The sequence below is a fragment of the Lycorma delicatula genome, chromosome 1 (genome assembly GCF_047948215.1).
Source record: "Lycorma delicatula isolate Av1 chromosome 1, ASM4794821v1, whole genome shotgun sequence".
NCBI classification, from domain to species: domain Eukaryota; kingdom Metazoa; phylum Arthropoda; class Insecta; order Hemiptera; family Fulgoridae; genus Lycorma; species Lycorma delicatula.
The window spans coordinates 152,396,138-152,418,269 of record NC_134455.1 but is presented as its reverse complement, the minus strand read 5'-3'; the positions used below and the strand labels follow the sequence as shown (position 1 = coordinate 152,418,269).

Here is a 22,132-nt window from a genome sequence, read left to right as displayed (position 1 = left end):
AAAAAAATATTCCGCATCTTAAAATTATGTAGACTTTTAGATAATTATAACCCGAGAAAGGTCAAATTTGGTTTCTTGTTGCTTTCATTTCAGTTGTTTTAGTTTATGCCAACTGATTAATTATAGGAATTTGAATATAATTTAAAAATAGGTAAATGAAGTAATTCTTGTATTGTAATTAAATTATTAGTGAAACAGTACTCATTCCAACATACTTAAGAATTTGCTCATAGTTAACCAAACTGAGTTTTGTTATTTTTTCATGATTCATGATTGTTTTACCTTTTTTTACAACTTTTAATCAGATTAAGGTGATTTTAATTTTTAAGATGGTTTTTTATTCCATTTTGAGAGCTATGGATTACAATTAAGTTGTGTTGCATTTTGAGTGTAAAGTGATAGAAACATTAATGTAATCAGTGTTTGTACATTGTGGGACTTTGATTAGTACTAACTGAACTCCACTGACCATTATTTCTGATTTATTTGCCTTTTTGCAATTAAATTATTGTGACAGTTTATAAATTAATATTTTTTTAAATTAGAAATAAATATATGTATTGTATATAAGTATATATTCATATATGTATATACTTGACAAACAAAGTGATATAAAGACAGAATACTAAATTTCTACTGATAAAAATAATACAATATAATAAAAGATTCAAAAATAAAACTTATATGGTTCCTTGAATTAATCGATGTTGGACTTGTCAATAAGGTAGACTTGTTTTTTGTATAACTTTATCTACCAATAGCTTATTTACCTTGGTACCTTAATTAGTTTACCAGGTAGCTTATTTGTTCAGTTTTGTGAATTATGTATTTAGTAAATTACCAATTAATGCCAAAGTTAAGAGCCTGCTATTAAAATTTCATTCTTTTTATTGAATGAGAATTTTTTGTGTAAATAAATGATTTTGTTTTTAAAGGATTGCCTCTTTTTCCTCAATTTACTATGCCATTTATGAGTAGTACTGTTTTTGTTTTATTTTCACTCATATTTACACTGTAATTGAACAATATTTCAGATTTTCTTGTAACCTTAAATTAACAGAAATGTATGTGAGGACTATTCATCATTTATGGATCACTCTTAAATTGTAGAAGGGTGTTTCAGAATTTTTTTCAAAATTGTGTAGAATGGATCGAAGTCTCTTCAAATGTAAGGACATACACCATAAATAGAAATTTTGGAGTAATAGTATTATGTTTCAGATAATTTGTTTAATCATTTGCTTATGCTGTAATAAATATACTAAAAAGATTTTTATCTGGTACCTAATATGAAAGTAGGCTATATTCTGGATTGATTATTTATACAGAGTTCTAGTAAACAAACTTATTATATTTATTTTGGATACCAGGTGAGAGTTTGATTAATTTATTTTGTTGAAGTAAGGTAAATGATTGGGGACCTGTGAAAAGTATCTAAGTACTCTCCTACCATGAAAAACCACATGGTTCTCGGTGGAGATTAGGACAGCCCGGAAGTGAATGTGACTTGTGGCCATAGCAGAATTAAAACTTACAGTTTAGTTCTGGTAGTTGCAAAGGCCAACAATAGTATGGTGCATTTGAATATACTTTAAAATTTACTCATTTATTACTCAACAATGATCAAGGAGCATCTTACATCAAGCAAGATGCTGCACCACCACATTACCTTACTGAAAATCAAAATATTTTATAAAACTTTATATAAATGGATTGGGTGGAGCAGGATCAACTTCATTGCCATATTTTCCCCAAATCTGCTTAATTTTGTTTTTTAAGCAGCGTCTTTACAGTAATATTTTATTAAAATTTAATATCTTTCTATAAAACATTATTTAAATAATTTGTAATCTGAATAAATGTCCATATGCTTTAAAGATTGTAAAGAGGTTTTTAAAATTGTTACTGTGCCTTAAATTAGTTAGGCATTTTTATGCTGACAATTTTATTAATTGAATATACCTCAGTTTCAGGGTTATTTGAATTTGGAGAAAATGTCAAATGAAGATAATGTTTGCTGGTACCATGAGAATTTAAATAGAGAGGATGCAGAGGAATTACTGAAAAGAGGTACTTCCACGATTAATTTTAGTGTAGCATCAAGAACCATAGTATGTATGTTTTATGCTGAGATGTAGTATCTGTATGTTATTCAGGGTGTTTTAAGAAGTTTCTGTCGTGCTTTCTTTATAAGCCACATTCCGCATAAAAATTATGAAAAAAGTTCATATAAACATGAGTAAGGAAATTCCTTGTTTTTAAGTTAGGCTGGTGAACAATTTCACCCAGATCTGTGTTCTAAAGGTCAAATGATGCTATACTAAAACTTAATGAACACAATTATTGAGCAAAATTAATAGTATTATATGCAACCACTGAATAAAAATTTAAAAAATCATGTATTACATTTTTTATTTGTATTTTAATGTACTGTTTAGGTGCTAAGTAATAGTGATACATAGTAATTGTAATAGGTAGTAATGCATAATTAATAGTAATAATTAATACATAGTAATAGTGCTGCACTGAACTCAGGTCAGTTATTTAAGTTCAGTATATAAAAGTAAAAAGTTACTTTTTTTGATAAATTCACACAAGGAATACACAGATTATAGTTTATCTAAGTTAATGCAATGATGTTGCTAGAAAAGCCGTTGAAGAATATTGCCAATGATTTTCTAACATAATTATTGGCAATAGACCAGTATTTATAGATACTCACTGAAAACTGAGAGAAAGGATGGTTTGTAGTAAATTTAGAACAGGAAAATAATAGTTGTGAGCAGATATTGCCTGTGATACCATGAAGCCCTTTAACTAATATGTTAAGATTATCTGCATGTTAGTATGTAGAGAACTCGTAAGGTCTTAAGTTCCTTATTTATATCATCTTCAGTATGTATTACATCTGAAAAAAATAGTCTACATATAATGATATTAACAATACAAAAAACAATCATATTTGGAATGACAGCAATTTTTATGTTATCTTTGAAGCAGACTTTCTATTTCATTTTTCAATAAATGGGAGAAATTCTGATCTGACCTTAATCATATTAAAGGATGCTTCTCTAAATTCTTAGACAAGAATATTTTATTCTTAGAGGGTGGCAGGCAGGAGTAGGTTTTATAATGAATAAGAAGATAGGGAAGAGAGTAATTTCAAAAAACTTAGTGGTAGAATCATTGTAATCAGGATAAAATCAAAACCTAAGCTGAATGCGATTGTTAAGATGTTTATATGCCTACAAGTGCCCATGTTGATGATGAGGTAGAGTGTCTATATGAAGAAATTGATGAAGCAATTAAACACGTAAAGGAGATGAAAAATTAATAATAGTTGGAGAATGGAATGCAAGCATCAGGAAAGGCTAGGAAGGAAATATTGTCTGTGAATATGGGCCGGGCAAAAGAAATGAAAGAGGTTATAAACTTATTGAGTTTTGCACGAAATATAATTTAGTAATTACCAACACCCAGTTTCAAAATCACAATAGAAGAATCTACACGTAGAAAAAGCCAGGCAATACTCCAAGGTATCAGATAGATTATATCATGGTTAAGCGAAGATTTAGAAATTAGCTCGTCAACTGCAAAGCATATTCGGGAGCAGACATTAATAGTGACCATAAGTTAGTAATAATGAAATGTAGATTGGGGTTTAAAAACCTGAAGAAAATGTGTCAGATGAATCGGTGGAATCTAGAGAAGCTTGAGGAAGAGGAGGTAAAGAAGATTTTTGAAGAGAACATTGCAAGAGGTCTAAGTAAAAAATGACGTAGAAAATATAGAAGAAGAATGGAAGAATGTTAAAAAGGGAATTCTTAAATCAACAGAAGCTGGACAAAGAGAACTGGTAGAAAACTTTGGATATCAGAGGATATATTGCAGCTGATGGATGAGTGTAGAAAGTATAAGAATGCTAGTGATGAAGTTAAAGTTAAGAAATATTATAAACAGAAAATGCAAATTACTGAAAGAAGAGGGATTAAAGAAGCGTTCAGAAGTGGAAAGAGAAATTATCATTGGTAAAATAGATGGAGCATAAAGGAAAATTTTGTGGTACATAAGTTAGAATTTAATAATGCATTAAATAAAGATGATACACCAATTTGTAATACGAAAGAAAAGGTTGATAGGTGGATGGAATATGTTGAAGAGTTATACGGAGCAAATTAATTAGAAACTGGTGTTATAGAGGAAGAGGAAGTTGAAGATAATGAAAAGAGATACGATACTGAGATCTGAATTTAATATAGCATTAAAGGAAGCGCATTAAATGGGAGAAAGGCTTCTGGGATAAACGAGATACCTGCAGAATTACTGTGCAGTGAAGGTGAGGAAGCGATAGGTAGATTATACAAACTGGTGTGTAATATTTATGAAAAAGGGGAAGTTCCATCAGACTTCAAAAAGAGTGTTAGTCATGATACCAAAGAAAGCAGGAGCAGATAAATGTGAAGAATATAGAAAAATTAGCTCAACTATTTTTGCATCAAAAATTTTAACAAGAATTCTATACAGATATGTTAAAAGAAGACCAGTTTGGTTTCAGGAAAAGTATATAAGGGAAGCAATTATAGTGCTCAGATTAATAGTAGAATGAAGATTAAAAAAAAACAAACCAACATTCATGGTATTTATAGACTTAGAAAACCCGTTTGATAATGTGGACTGGAATAAAATGTTCAGCATTAAAAAAATTTAGGATTCAAGTGTAGAGATAGAAGAATAATTGCTAACATTTACATGAACCAAACTGCAACAGTAATAATTGAAGAGCATAAGAGCATAACAGTAATTATTGAAGCAGTAATAAAAAAAGGGAGTCTGACAAGGATGTTCCCTATCCCCGTTACTTTTTAATTTTTATGTAAAACTAACAATTAATGATGTTAAAGAACAGTTTAGAACCAGAGTAACTGTGCAAGGTGAAAAGATAAAGAAAGATGCTACAATTTGCTGATGATATAGTAATTCTAGTCGAGAGTAAAACAGATTTAGAAGAAACAATGAAGCATGGATGAAAACCTACGCAAGAACTACCACCTGAAAATAAACGAGAACAAAACAAAATTAATGAGATGTAGCAGAAATAAAATAGATGGACCACTGAATATAAAAATAGGAAGAGAAAAGAATATGGAGGTAGAAGAATTTTATTATTTGGGAAGTAGAATTACTAAATATAAATGAAGCAGGAGCAATATAAAATGCTTTGTAGCACAAGCAAAATGAGCTTTCAGTCAGAAATATAATTTTCTTACATAAAAAATTAATTTAAACATTGGAAAACATTTCTCAAAGTATATGTTTGGAGCATAGCTTTGTGTGGAAGTGAAATTTGGACAATTGGAGTACCTGAGAAGAAAAGATTAGAAGCTTTTGAAATGTGGTGATATAGGAGAATTTTAAAAGCAGATGGGTAGATAAAGTGACAAATGAAGAAGTGCTGCAACAAATTGATGAAGAAGGAAGCATTTGGAAAAATATAGCTAAAAGAAGAGACAGACTTATAGGCCACATCTTAAGGCATCCTGGAATAGTTGCTTTGATATTGGAGGGACAGGTAAATGGGAAAAATTGTGCAGGTGGGTATTGTTTGGAATATGTAAAACAAATTGTTAGAATGTAGGGGATATACCAAAATGAAACAACTTGCACTAGATAGGGAATATTGGAGAGCTGAATTAAACCAGTCAAATGACTGGAAAAAAAAGAAGAGAATGGCTGCCTGAATTATCTTGAAAATGAGCGTTTTCAGCTATTATAAGATATTTCTTTAATAATACAAATACCACATTTATTTCCAGCCAGACAGAGTGCCAGCTCATCTTTATCACTGCATAACTCAGCATCTTAATGATTTGCAGATGAGTGGATTGGCTGAGGAAGACCACAAAGGTAGCCAGCCAGATCCTCCTGTTTCAATCCATAAGTTTCTTTATATGGGGGACACATGAAGGCATTCATTAGTGTATGCCCAAAGATCCTACATGAAAATGAACTATACACAGAATCATTTTTCCTACCCAAAAAATAAAAAACAGCTTAAAAATGTTGGAGAAGGCAATTGCATCCATAAATCATGACGATGATGATGTGTACATTGACACTGAAGGGAACATTTTGACTAAGCAATATTATCACTGTAAATTGATTAAATAGTATAGAAAATAATTTACTTAAATAATGATCAGGTTTTGTTATCAAATTATTTGAGAAGTTGACCTACAATTCACTATTTATCTGCAATGCGAGATTCTCAGAATTTTTTATTGTGTAATTTTTCAGTAAAAATGGATTTTTTTAAATTTTAATTTATTTTTATTAATCTTTAATTATATATCAACTTCTCAGCGAATAAATTCAGTACAAATTTTGTCTTAAACATGTTTTTTTAGATATTGGCAATTTGTAAGTAAACTTATACCAAATTTAAAAAAGTACTCTTTTCAATTTCAATTTTTTGGGCTTTACACATTTCTGGAGATTTAGGTCTAGCTCTCATTTTTTTTCAGTTTTTCATGGAAGTAGAAATCTTTTGCTAACTAACTCAGAAATAAAATGTTTTTGTTATGTTTTATATAAACCTTTTTGATTTTGATAAGAGGAATATACCTATAAAGCATGACAGAAACTTCCTAAAACATCTGGTATATGTGTTTACTCCACAGTGGACTTACAAGGTGTATAACCTTAGAATATTTCTTGAAATGCCACTACAGCTTTTTTCCATTTTGAAAAAAGCATTTTTTGTTTAAGTTTTTTACCGTTTTGTCTTTTCTGCCAAGTTTCAGTTTATTTGGACTTCCATATCCTTTCTGTGATTATTATATATTATTTTTTTAAATAATTTTATTTGGGATTGACCATCATGATCATTAGCTGTTAAATAGCAATGACATGGATTCATCCTGGGGAAATCATAATCAGCATTGTTTAATTTATGTTATCTGCAGAAACGATTTTAATTAACACATTTTCTTCTTAGCAGTTTTTATTATGTGTCCCTGAAAATACAAAGAAATTTCTTTGTACTTCTGATTCAAATAACAATTGTGTATTTTTTTTTTTTGTGAAAAAGTTTATTGTGACAGAAAATGTATGTCTGGAGTTATTATGGCTGATGTCTTCTGCATGAAATTATATTATGTTCAAGGTTACTCTGATAACTAAACTTGCTGTGTACATGTTCTTTTTTCCAACATCCTCTACAGAATAAATAAGTTACCTTCAAAAAAATTTACTTTTGAAAATTCCAAAGATGGTGGCCAGAAATTGTTTAATCATTAATAACTAAAAATTTTAGTTTTATCAAATTATGTTTTGTGAGATAAAAAGTTAACCATTTATTTTGAACAAAATGGTACCTGGTTTGTGCAAATCAGTTGATAAATACCTTTAGATATGGTTGATAAAACAGGCACAAAATTGTTAATTGTTTATTTTTTGCAGTCCACTTTAACACTGTTGTATGTATGCTGGTAATAAGATTCAGAAGACAGTAAAATTTCAAAATATATGGTTTGATTCAAGTAATTTTTTTACTTCTTACAGCCAACAAATTATTTATTTTCCTTTCAAATCGTGGTTTGAGCTATAACACCATTTTAACCTGTGTTTAAGTGATTTACGCTTTTTTTTCACTCAGAAAGACGAGTTTGAAGTATACCTAATAAGATCTAAGTGTTACAAGTTATCATAAACTTTTCATTTCTACTTTTTTTTTTATAAAATGGAGTGCCCATACTTAAAATCTAGGATTACAGTTTAGAGCTTAAGGATTACGTTTAGGAACATGCATTATTCTTTGTTGTTTTAGTATTAGCTAATCTCTGTTTTTGTATTCTATTTAATTTATTAGAATTAAATATAATTGCTTGAGAAGTTGACCTACAATTCACTATTTATCTGCAATGCGAGATTCTCAGAATTTTTTATTCTGTAATTTTTCAGTAAAAATGGATTTTTTTAAAATTTTAATTTATTTTTATTAATCTTTAATTATATATCAATCTTCTCAGAGAATAAATTCAGTACAAATTTTGTCTTAAATATGTTTTTGAACAGTATTTGAAGTCCCTGTTCTTCATGATAAATAAGCTATTCATGTCTTTTACAGTATCACTTCTTGATAAGCTAACGTAACAATTTTTTGTAATATATGTCATCCATTACAACATATGCAATTAAATTTTAAATCTAAGCCGTCCATAAAAATAAAAATAAACCACATAAAAATACGTCTAACAAGTTTGTAATGAATTTATCACATAATTATAAATCATGACATTTGTTGATCTTAGCTAAGGATGCTGGTGGCAGAATTTTCTTCCTACCTTATGTTAAATTTAGCATATAATTGTGAAAGCAGTTCATTCTATAGTTAATAGAGTTTAATTTAGCTTATAATGGTGAAACAGTTCGTTCTATAGTTAATAAATTTTAACAAATGATAGTGCAAAGATGAATGTATTGGACTAATGTGACTATTATTCCGTTGGAAAAGTTTGAAAAGTTTGAAAATAAGCATGCACAATAATAATCCAGTTCAGTACAAGCTTTTTCTCTTCCTAAAGGAAGAAAAATGGTTACATGTTTTAAGATGAAGCTCTAACATTTTTTTGATAGTATTTGTGAGTATACATTTAAAAAATACATCCCAAGGTTTAACTGATATTTTCTTCAACTTATGTGTGATTTACATACAGTATGCCATGAAACTACTTGAAATTTTTTGGTAAAATTAATCTCTTGTGCACTATTGATTAAATAGTTAAATCTCCTTCTTTAGCGTGGACGCTTCTTGATCTGCTGGTGTTATGGTTTGATTCTAAGCCATGCTCTCCATCTTATCTTCCTTGTTAAAATACACACTGAAGCATTCAGTGGTTGTAATAATAAAAATTAAATTCATCTCAGCAACAAAATCCTAATAGTTTCTCATTTCACGTAGCACTATTCGTATTTTGCTCTCCAGTATTTGCTGTCACCTTTGAATACTTTCTTTTTTCTCCTCTTTAGTGATTATTTTCTTCATCCAAACATCAGTTATAGTTATGAATCTAATTATTATCATAATTAAATAATATTGTTTTGAATCCTAGTTGGATCACCGTCTACATGTTTTTGGATGAAATATTTTGAATTTATTTGTTAAAGATTAATGGTATTGGTGGTTGCCCTATTATTTTCTAGTAAAGTTTTTTTTATAATTTTTTTCTTTTGCTCTAATTGCAGAAAGTAATGGGGAAGATGGAGCATTTCTTGTCAGAGACAGTAGTTCAGCACCTGGTGATTATGTATTGTCTGTATTGCATAAAGGTACAGTCTTTCACTATCAGATTCGTAGACATGGTGAAGATGCTTTCTTTTCAATTGGTAAGTATGTTTATGTGGTTTTAGTTATTTTTCTTTATAAAATAATGAACTAACCCAATTACCTCAGTATTTATTTTTTTATAAAATGCTGATTAAATCGATGTTAAATAATATTTAATACACATTAATTGTTGTTAAATTCTACCTGATATGTTATTCTCTTTTTAAGTTACATAAATTATGTGTAGGTTAAGTCTGAGCTTTGAATTGGGGTAGATTGAAAACTTTATCCGTTAAAAAGCCTGTTCCGTACCAGTAATTAATTCACTCTGTGAAACTGAAAATATTTTTTCTATTTACATGATTATACTGGATGTACAAAAAATAATATTTGGGTTTTAATTTGTTACTTATCTTGGATGAGAGTACAGTGTTAATTTATAATTAGAATAGATAATTAGGAAAGATTCTTATGTAGCAATATTCATAGTTTTGTTTTAATATTCCAAATAAACTAAATTTTATATATATTGTATAATACCAAAGTGCTATGTAAAATAATTATATGAAAGGTAACATCATGTAACAGTGAAAATGTGCAAATCTTCACAAAAAAATCCACAACGCAAATTAGACAAAATGTGTATGCATTTACACACATTTGTTGTGTACTAGATATAGAAATAATGGCCAAATGCACTGTCAGGGATGGAAGGGAGTAAAAAAAAACTCCTGTCACAGTAAATGCATTGAAAGCCTGATTTCCAGTTTTAGTTAAGAAAAAAAGGATGTTGCATTGCTTTATTAATTTTTAAAAATAATATTATTTTTGGTGTTTTAGTTCAAGCACTTAAACTGCATGAAAAATACAGCTCCATTTAAGTATAAATCAAATATGCTAGATTGCAGCACAAACAGGTTTATTGCTTATTATTTTGCTTTTTTCTCTGTATTATTAGTCATAATTTTAAAAACAATGCTTATACAATGTAATATAAAATAATTAACTTAATATTTGATGTATACATAAATGGAGTTGTAGTTTTCATAAAAGCATTAGTTTTAGTGCTTGTTTTAATGGGCACATATTTTAATTGGTTAGTCTTTTTTTTGCCTCTAACTTCAGTACCTCTGAATCAGTTCCCTTGAAAATCAATCAGGCTCTATTTCCAAAAGGTTTTCATCACCATCACCAAGTTTTGTCAAAATCTGTTAAGATTTGCGTCTGGTTGAGCAAAAGAAAAAATTTATTTTTAAATATGTTTTACTTTTTACTTACACACATACATATTGTAATTGAAATATAAAATATTTATTTTTTACTTTTAAAGTATTGCTATAATTCTTCTAACTTGTAAACTTACCCAAGTGCTTTCACTGTGGTCATGGCTTCTTCAGATGATTTTATTGAAATAAATGGAATAAGCATTAAATAACTAAAAATTAATTAAGTAATCATTAATATAATTAAAAGCTCTATTTATCATATACTGATATATTTTATGGAAATTGATGAATAGAGTTATTATTTAGTTATATTAATGATAATAAAAAATTGATGGATGAGGTAGATATAATAAAATGCATAGCTAAAAATAATGGCTGCAAAGCAAAACATGATATATAATTCATAAATAAAAGAAAAACATGTAATATCAATAAATTTACTACTTTGAATAAAATACATAAATATTCTCCAGTTACATATAACAAAATACAGCATCATGTGATAAAACAATTAATAAAGGATTTCAGGATAGCATATGAAATGGATAACAAAAGTTTCAACAGTTTAATAATGTAAACAAAACTTCAATAAATTAAAATAATAAAAATAAATATAATAACGTGGGAGTTTATAAAATCAATTAAGGTAGTTGTGATTTTAACAAATTTTATATTGGTATGACTAATACAGGGTCATTCACGGAAACCGGATGTTTTTGAAGTGGGTTGTACTCGGGCGTTCGTGGTGGGAGGGGCACGTGGCTGGTGTCTGACATTTCCTTTGTTCATAGCATTTACATTTTAGTCGTTGAGATGGAGCCGTGTACGCTAGACCAACGCTTGTACGCTTATGACAGTTTTGTGCGAAATGACGAATCCGTAACTGCTGTTCAGTGAGATTTCTGCCATCAGTTTAATATCCATCGTAATGCAAGTGTCCCTTCTCGTAACAATATTGCGATGGGTAAACAACCTCCGAACAAGTGGTTCAATATTGAAGAAAAAACCACCGGGTCCCCGACGAACTGCTAGCACTCCGGAGAACATCAAACAAGTAAGAGAAGACATTGTCCGAAGCCCACGCCGCTCTATTCAGAGACATTCGGCAGCGCTTCAAATGAGCACAAGTACGGTAAGACGAATTCTGCATACAGACCTGCATTTCCATCCTTACAACATAGCCATCGTGCAGCAGTTAAACGAGCAAGATTTCACGCAGCGATTACAATTTTGTAGACAAATGCTTACCATTTTTGAAGAAAATGAAAACTTGTTATTGTTAATGAGTGACGAAGCCCATTTTCATCTGAATGGCTTCGTCAACAAACAGAATTGCCGGTATTGGGTAGAAAGAAACCCACCATCAGCTTCACGAGAGACCACTTCATAGCCCAAAGGTGACTGTCTGGTGTGCAATAGGAAAGTCGGTGTTATTGAACCATATTTTTTTGAAGAAAATGACGCTGCCGTAACTGTAACAGCTGATCGTTACATTGCGATGTTGAATACATTTTTCATCCCTGAGTTACAAAACCGGGGAATCTATTTTCAAAATGTGTTATTCCAGCAGGATGGAGCTACAGCGCACACAGCGAGGGCAACGATGGCTGTTCTCCGTAACTTGTTTCCGGAACAGATCGTTTCCAGATTCGGCGACATTCCTTGGCCCCCTCGGCCCCACGACTTGAGTAGTTGTGATTTTTTTCTGTGGGGGTTTCTGAAATCTTGTGTATACGGCAGTAAACTGCGTACATTGGAGGACCTAAAGATTGCAATTTATCATCATGTCACCCAGATTGATGTAGACATGTTGCAAAGAATTGAGGCCAGTTACTGTGAAATGCTACAACAATGTATTTCCCAAAATGGACATCACTTGCCGGACATAATTTTTTGTTTATGAGGAAGTAACAAATGCTTTGATTTAACAAGTGTTTCATTACCCATAAAATTTTTTTAAAGTAAATATTTAATTTTTTATGATTATTTTAAAAGCATCCGGTTCCCGTGAATGGCCCTGTAGAACTACTAAAAAAAAGATACCAAGAAGATTTACAAGCGTACAAGTATTTAAAACAAATATGAAATTATGCAGAAAGTATAAAAACAAAAAAAACATATTTGATAAAATTGATAAGATTTAAAAATATTAATGATAAATTTAATACAATGGCATATAATTAAAAATAGTAATAATAAAGATATTTTAAACAAGCATTTGGTTTTTGATAAGGCTGATTGGATCAGAAAAACTATAGAAAAGTTTAAAGTATTGGATTAGTTTTAAATTGCACCTCCTCAGTCAATATTGTAGTATAATGATAATATCATTTCAGTTTTAATGAAATAACTGAAAGAATAACATATTCTGTCTGATTTTTAGTTCTTCAATGTTTATTTTAATAAAAACACCTAATGAAGCCATGGCTGTGGTAAAAGCGCTTATGTAAGCTTACGAGTTACAAGAATTATAGCAGTACTTTAAAGGTAAAAAAAGTTTGTATTTTAATTATAATATTAAATTGCTCCTAGGATGCTGATATACAATAAAACATTTATTAATAAAGAACTTGTGCATATATATAAACATGACCAGGAACAGTAGCTATTTCAAAATTCTTTGGAAATCTGCTAAATATTTTAGGGAACTATGAAAAAAAAAGTACTAAAAAAAGAACTATGAAAAACTATAGAAAAGTTTAAAGTATTGGATTAGTTTTAAATTGCACCTCCTCAGTCAATATTGTAGTATAATGATAATATCATTTCAGTTTTAATGAAATAACTGAAAGAATAACATATTCTGTCTGATTTTTAATTCTTTAATGTTTATTTTAATAAAAACACCTAATGAAGCCATGGCTGTGGTAAAAGCGCTTATGTAAGCTTACGAGTTACAAGAATTATAGCAGTACTTTAAAGGTAAAAAAAGTTTGTATTTTAATTATAATATTAAATTGCTCCTAGGATGCTGATATACAATAAAACATTTATTAATAAAGAACTTGTGCATATATATATATATATATAAACATGACCAGGAACAGTAGCTATTTCAAAATTCTTTGGAAATCTGCTAAATATTTTAGGGAACTATGAAGAAATAACATTTTTATTAAACAGTTATTTTCAAAGTCTAAATTTGCCTCCATTTAGATTTTTTATAACAGGAATTATATTAAATTTCTCTTGATCCACTAATAATGAACTACCATTAGTAAATAAAAAAAGAGTTTTACTAAGGCTAAGGAGAAAAGTTACATCTTTACTGTAATAACATGTGAATATAGACTATTTTCGTTTTTAGTTAAGTCTTTCACAAAAAAAACTGATTTCTCATCATGTGATCTAAACGGATATGAAAAGAATTGTTTAGAGCCAAACAGGGGGATGTGTGATGCTAAGTGGTGGTTAGAAATGAACTGCATAACTTTCAAATTGGCTGTTAATATTGGATTTAGTTCTACAAGAATTCTTGTTTATTGAAAAAGAATTTTGTTTATGTTAATATAATTTGATAAAAAATATTAACCATTGTATATAAAAGCTTTTTTTCTTCTAATTTACTGAGATACGGTAAACATGATAAAACTTGCTAATGTAGGAATATTTTGATATCAACTTTTTCAATTCTTTAGCTATTGATTAACGAAGAAATTATAAATTTATCCACAAATTAATTTAAATAATAATTCATTTTTTCTTTGTAAGATTTCTTTAAAAAAATATCCTTGTTAAGACTATCTTAAATAAATCTGTCATGGTAGGAATCTTATTAAAGAACGTGTAGCAAATTGCTACAAAGTGCTGGATCTTCTTACTTTTTAGGTAGATACTGTGTGATGGTTTTCAGTTTATCTAAAAATTAGTGAAAAATTGTATGCGAGATATGTTAAAAATAAAAATGTAGCTGAGGTGATGTTATCCATCGTGGTAGTTGATCAAAGCATTGATTAGTGATTTAGGGCTTGATATGCTACCTATTCTTCCTCATTTCATCTTGCATATAGTGATAACTGTTAATATAAAAAAAAATCTTTGTAGTGGTTGTAGTTATTGTGTAACAATTGCAGTTTCAAATATTAACATATTTACTAAGCTGAAGTTTCTAGTTGGATTTAGAAAGTAAGAGTATTATGAAAGTTACAAGTTGTTGGGAGAATTTTTTTACAGTATTTACAGATTAAACAACAAAAATCTATTGTTTTAGGGAAATTCATTCAAAAACGTAAACTTAATAAAAATATCTAAACTATTGAACGAAGATTACCTGTAACTTATGCATACCTACCTTTATATAGAATTGGATGAGACAAAAATTTATCTCAAGAATAGATTGAATCTTGTCTGAAATGACAGGTATTATTTTTATTCTCAAAGCTTTATTAAAAATACTTTTTTATGGTGTTTTGTGAGTATTGTTTATTTGTTAATTAATATTTATTATTTTTTTTCTTTTTTATTCATTATTTCTTCAATATCATGATAGTTTGCTGATAGTTACTGTAATTATGATAGTTTATCAAAATGGCCATCTAATATTACATTTTTAACTAATAGGTTGTGAATTCACATTGTTAAGAAAAACAAACTAAAAGAATTTTTTTCATATGATAATTTAGTAAGTTTTGAATAAGATTGAAGATCCACAATTTAGATTCTGTGATTACAAATGCTAATTGATGCACTCCCCTCCATCGTTACAAATCAAAAAGAAAAAAAATTACTCAAGACTTTAGTGACAGATTTTTTATAACTGGAGAACTGTAATGATTGAGTCGACTTATTGAATGAGGAATCAACTAAAATTTCTCCTAAGAAATCTTTGTTAGACTGATAGAGGAAGTTAGGAAGAAGAGGTCAGAGTTGTGGTTAAATCTTGTATCAGGAGTGTTCCAGCCCACAGTGCAGTTTCCTTGTGTATATCTTGCAGGAATAATCACTGCAGTTGGATGACCTCATTCATGTGATTTTTAAAAGTTTATTTCTAAATGTTTAGAATTAATTAAAGGGGAGGCATTTGATATTTTGAAGAAAGGTGCAACAGAAAATATGAAGTTCATTGGAAACTTAGTTCCAACACTATTTTGAACAATTAGAAGTGCTTATAGGAATGTGCTATATAAGAGGAGAGTATATTGAAGCAGTCTAGGCAACATATTTACTCAAATGATGTACTTTCACAATGTATGTAAATATAATATGCATTCTTCTAAAAATTGTATTAGTTATTGAAGAAAACTAAATTTTCAAAAATTAATTTTTAAAAATCCAAGGTTTGTATGTGAAAGTTTTTGCTTTTGAAAATATTGAATTATAAAATAAATACAACATTATCTGCAGTATGTACAATACATTAACTGAATAAAATAAAACAGAATCTGTTCGCTTAGTTTTCATTTGTTGGTATTGTAATTATATAATTATTAAAAAATGCTGTAGTTTAAAAGTTTTTGAAAAATTAAAGTAGTCTGTAAATGACTTGTCTGATCTAATGACCTACATGGCAGGAATGTGTTAAAATTAGATGAAAAGTATTATTATTTATAACTAGAATGAGATTTAGATCAGATGCATGTTACAATAAGTTTTATTTTTTCTGCGTTTTTTTTTTAATTTGTAATTTTATTTTTTATGTTCTAGATGCACAGATGATTACTCATGGCCTTGAAACACTGATTGAATTGCACCAGGAAGATCTTCATGGGCTAGTTACCAAGTTGAAACACCCTATTAGAGGCAGTAGACCACCTCACAACTCCCGTCGTCATGGACACACCAATCTTCTGCATAGAGCTACGAAAGAAGGTCCACTCTTCTCCATTCTAACCATTCAGAATTAAAAAGAATGGAATACTGAACATTTTCAAGGTCTCATTGTCACTGTACCCGTGTTTATTAACAAACATGTTAACATGAAAATTTTCACTGTTTGTAGTGAAAAAGTATTCGGTGTAATTTGAGGCAATTTTAACAATATTACAAACCATTCCCATGCATTTAGCTTTGTTGATTATCCTAACATTTTAAAATCTTTACATATTTCCTTAGATTTTTTTGAATTAATCTGTTTAGAAAATTTTAGTTTGTAATATAAATTTTTCAATACAACATACTATTGCAACACTATTGCAATACAACCTATTGCATCTTACTGGATAACATTATTTTAGTGACACAGACAAATTTGTAGAGTTCTCTGATAACAATTTTATGTTCTATTATTTGTAACAATGCATTGGGATGTCCTTCATATTTTGATACATGTAATGAATTTTAAAAAACTGTGTAAAACAAAGTTTATTTTTTTAATAATTAGCATTTTAAATTCTTTCTGAGGCCTTTTTTAAATTTTAAATTAAATTTAATTGTACAATTGGTAATGTTTTTTTATTGTTTTGCAATATCTGTTATGTGATTTTATGACATAACTAATGTATTTTATTTAAATTTCATCATTTGCAACCACAAAATTTTGTTAATGCGTGCAGGTTTTATAAATTATTCAAATTTAATGTTTGGTATTAATTATTCTAATTATTATTTTTACCATGAAAGTTTGATATAACAAGTGTGTCTTGTAAAAACAAATTTTTCGGCTCTGTCAGTTTTTGTTTAATTTAAATTATTTTCAGTGAATATGAGTGAAGTTACATATATAAATTTTTATGACAGTGACAGGTTTGGATGCAAGAGAGTGTTGAAAATACCTTTTATTGGATAAATTTCCATGCTGTCTAAATTTTTTTTTAATTATCTTCAACTGAAAATTTCATGATTTGGGTGACGTGTGAGCACTTTTGTCAAGCATATTTATGACTTTTTTTATATTGAATGAAGAGCAACATTTCCTAAGATTTGTCTATTCAGTCTTACTAAAGAATCAGAGAGGTTTGCAAGACGTAACATAAATTTTATGAATTAGAAACCAGTAAATCTTTGTTACAGACTAAGCTTTCTAATGTGTTTTTGTTTCTTCAGAAATTTACTGTTTGATTGCTGTTCTGACCAAGGCTGTATTAAATCCATGAGCAGATTCAGAACTAATAAATGGAGTTTTTGTACTTTTTTAAAGCATCCTTTTAAGATACACTATTGTTTTATTGAATGCTTAACATGAGCTTACTATTATTTATACCAAGTGGGCAACTTAAAATTGAACTGCTACAGACTAAACACTATTTCAGTATGTAACATTTTATGAACAGAATGAGAAAATTAAGTTAAATTTTGTATTTCCATTAGAAAAAGTTTACAAATTTAACTATATTTTTACAAAGATGTCTGAAGTGAGTGCCCTATGCAGTGATCCACTTCTGAACTCAAATGTGAGTTCAGAACTATTATTGAGAGTCACCTGATTCAAAAAATTGTTGTTAATGTTATCAGTTGTTGAAATGTTAAAATTGTTGTTAATGTGATTGTTAAATGTTCGCTTTGATGTCTGACACATTACTCTTGTTGGAAGAAGCCATTCCTTTTTCACAGTCTGTTACTGAGCACAAAATTCTTTGAGAATTATATGGTACACTTTTGTAGTGACAGTTGGGTCAAAAAGTATCAGTCCGGTTATACGATTACCAGAAATCTCACACCATATATTACTTTTCTTACTGTGAAGTAGACACTCAAAGCCTAGTGAGAATTTTCAGTCATCCAGTACCTCATATTGTGCAAATTAATATGCTCAGGTTAATGAAACCATACCATAAAAGACCGCATCAGGTAGGTCTATCTGTCCATCAACAAACAGTGTTTTTGAGAAACCATTTGCAATAATTAAAACGTTTCAGTTTGTCTGTTCACTTAAGTTGTTATGTAATATGATTTCAGATGTAAATGATGAAATTCATATGGCAAGTTGTATATTTTTATCCACTTTACTATGATAACTTATTTATAATTTTTTTTTTTGATTAGAAGAAGTTTTTTTGAATTTCAGCCTTGTCCTCTGAAGTCCTAATGGCAGGTTGCCTTTTTCATTTTATGTTTGAAATTGATCTTGTTGCACACCATATTTTAAGCAAATTGAGTATGCTACTTTTTGCTGGGATTGTGAAATTTTTCTGTAAATTTTGGTATCTTTCTTGAAAGGATAAAGATCAAACTAAGCTTCTACTATAGTAACCTTTTACTTGATTGAATAAGGCATTTTAGAAAAACACAAGTACAAAGAACAAAAATTGTACTGCACTGAAGCATGAACAGTTTACAATTGATAAGGGTAGTATTAACATACACAAACAGTTGTGGTACTAGTAGTAGCAACATTCCAATAAACATTTCAGTTCACCGATATAAACTAACTGATTATATCACTGTCACTGTCAAGTTGTAGATAGATAATGGAAGTTGTGGTTGTTTAGTGTTAATAATGCTTTTAATATTTTATCAGACTTCTGGATAAGCTAGATTATATTTAACCTGAGATAAGAATTTGTATCATATTTGTGCCTTTATCCTTCAAGAATATTTGACTTTCATTTGATATCTGTGAGTTGAAGGACATTTTGCATACACGTATATTGAAGTAAAAATGACATTTTATTATGTATAGAAATAGAAATTTGTTTAAAGTAACATACTGTGGAAATAACCATCATATGTTATTATGATGCATCTTACCATGTTATAAAAAACCGATGAGTGTTTATGAAAAATAAGATCATACAAGTTCAAATTTTGTATTTCCAACTTATCTAGAATTTGATTTTGTGATTTTTTCCCCAACTAATTTTTTTATCACAGTACATATTTGGAAACTGGTCTGTGAATTTATTCTGAACTTTGCAAATATTTACTGCTTTCTAAGAATTGGATTTAAAATTTTACCGACGTAACCAAAACTTTCGAGTTTACTAGACAAAGTCATAATTACATCTCATATTATTACTAAATTTTTAACACAACTAATGTCATAAATTGCAGAGTCATTTGATATTTTATTGGGATAAATTATATAAAATCTAGCGTAAACATTAAATTATAGATTGATTTGTTACAGTTAGTTTTCTCTCATCAATGGTGATTGTTACATTGTGATTTTTTATTCATCCATTGGAATGAACTTTTAAAAACGGTTTATAAAATATTCACCATTTTTTACTTGTGTCAAATAGAATTTTTTTGTTACCTGAATTATGCCAGATAGTGTGCCGTTAACATCCATCTTAAAAACCATTCCATTTCTTAATTTATCTCTCTGCTTCACCTTTACAATTTTTTCATCTTATCCACATACCATATAAGTTGTCTATAACCTACTCTCTTATTTCTTTGTTTTTAATGTGCATGCTTATCATTCTTAAAATAGTGTATATTTAACATTGAATTTCAAAATATATGTTCACATTTAATTATTGGTGAATTTGCCAATAAAAGTATAATTTTTTTTATCCATTTTCAGCTTTTTAATATTTTTGTTTATTCTTCTAACCTCTATCATTTTGATGTTTCTTTAATATTTGTTTTCTTGAGTATCATATGATTTAAATGTCAGCTTGCTGACATTTATGTGGATTTTGATTTTCATTTTTTTACAAATAATTTTTTTTTAGAAATGATTCTTTGATATCATTTCCTTTCCTATTCTTTTTAATATCAGAAAATCTGATATGGTTCATTTTCTTGACTCAGATTTTATCCTTTTATTATTACCAGCTCTTTAATAATTTATTTTATATAAGATAAAGACTGTTTTACAAAATTTCTGGGAAAAAGATAAGCTACATTATGATTTATGTAATCATAAAGCTAATAACTTAGTACCCGAGTCTATAAAGTTAAAACTAAGTGTGTTTTTTTTCAAAATAGTGAATGTTATATATTGAATAGTATTGCACATATAAAAATGTTTAATGAGAGTTTTTATAACTTATGGTTAATAATTAAAATGAGTGAAAAGAGCCGAAGTGCAACTTGATAATCATTATCTAGTGTTAATTAATCAAAATATTTTAAGAAATTGAATGTTACAAAATAATGCTAAAAAAGGTTCCCCCCAGAATGGTATACATGTCAGCAAACAGAAATACCATGGAACTGATAACTGTTTAATAATAAATGTAATAACTTTTCAAATGATCACCTGGTATAACATTTGTTAATGGGTAATTTTTGATTTTACAGAGTTTGTGGTATAAGTTCAACATCTCTGTAATCCAAAGTTTCTGGTATTAGAGCCAACTACCTCTCTCTTGAATAAGTTTAGTTTAGAGAGTTTCTACTGTACATGTTGAAAAGAAATAGTAAATTGCAGTCCTGTTACTTTATTCATCTTCCAGGATTTGAGCCCTGCAGTAAATTGCAGTCCTGTTACTTTATTCATCTTCCAGGATTTGAGCCCTGCAGGATGTGCAGCCTTGTATTTTCATAATTAATTTTTGTTTCTTGTTAATTCAACTTGTTCAAGTTCTTGGTTAATTTTTGATACTTTCCTTTCCTTAAGAATTTCACAGAATGTATATAAATCTTATTGGCAGTTAATGCTGTGGTTTATTTGCAATCTAATGCTTAATTAATTTTATTATATTGGTTTCTTTCTACTTAACATAATTTTGCAGGATTGTATTTTTATTTCTGCATGATTTTAATCACTTGAATCAAGATATGTGACTACACATTGTCCTGTGTTAGTTAGAAAATTATAATTGTTTTCACGAGAATACATACCACATAAGTTTGCTTCCTATGTTGATACCAGTGGTACAGTTTATTCAATCTAGCCACTAAAGATTTGAGATTTTATATGTAATTCTTATAACAGGCCTAAAAGTTAATTGTTTGTTGTTCAGTGTTAAGTAATTGTTAATTTGTATTTATGTAAAATAATACAAGACCTAAAAACATATATATACATACAGGTGTCCCATATAAAACGCAACCTATCAATCACTCATCCGTGAAATTTCAAAAGTCAAGCTTACTCCCTTACTCGTTATTGAAATGGACTCGTCCAACATCTGAACATCGCGGCGACGTAGTAGAACACTACCGATAGTAACAACAATGCAATCATAACGTTCAGTGTATTGCTAGAGACAAGATGGTGTTTTTGCTAGATGAACATGTTTTCATTATCAAGTCGTACTTCAGTATGAAATCAGTGGTTGCAGTGCAAGATTTGTTTCGCCATAAGTACCCAGATAAACCAGCTCCTAACAAAACATCAGTATTAAGGTTAGTTGCAAAATTTAGATCGACCGGTTCTGTTAATAACAAGCAACACAAAAGATCTGCGTCAGTGTTGAATACAGATACAGTCACTGCAATCAAAGGCCTCACCAAATAAATCGATCAGACGTTTGTCTGCTGAAATTAATTTGTCTAAATCAACTGTTCATCAGGCGACCGAACAATTACAATTACGACCTTATCGCATTCAAACGGTTCATCGACTTCTTGAGCTCGACAAAGGAAAACGGCTACAATATTGTCAACGGTTCCGTAGATTTCTGTGTGAGGGAATTAATGTTATGGATTCGTTATTTTTCACAGATGAAGCACGATTTCATTTGGATGGCTACATAAACAGCAAAAACAGTAGAATTTGGAGTGCTGAAAATCCCCACGTTTATCACAA

General features: G+C 29.1%; 1 protein-coding gene across 6 annotated transcripts in view; it reads left to right on the top strand.

Annotated features, from left to right (window-relative positions):
• The window catches only part of Shark (SH2 ankyrin repeat kinase), a 109,587-nt gene that overhangs the window by 33,674 nt on the left and 53,781 nt on the right, over positions 1 to 22,132 (top strand). For all 6 annotated transcript variants that reach the window (XR_012756261.1, XR_012756260.1, XR_012756266.1 and 3 more), the window contains exons 2-4: positions 1,968 to 2,070; positions 9,244 to 9,384; positions 16,195 to 16,359. Coding sequence is in view for 1 of the 6 variants with exons in the window: in XM_075365221.1 (XP_075221336.1) it covers positions 1,968 to 2,070; positions 9,244 to 9,384; positions 16,195 to 16,359 (409 nt within the window). In the remaining 5 variants the exon portion in view is untranslated. The remainder of the gene's footprint in view (positions 1 to 1,967; positions 2,071 to 9,243; positions 9,385 to 16,194; positions 16,360 to 22,132) is intronic.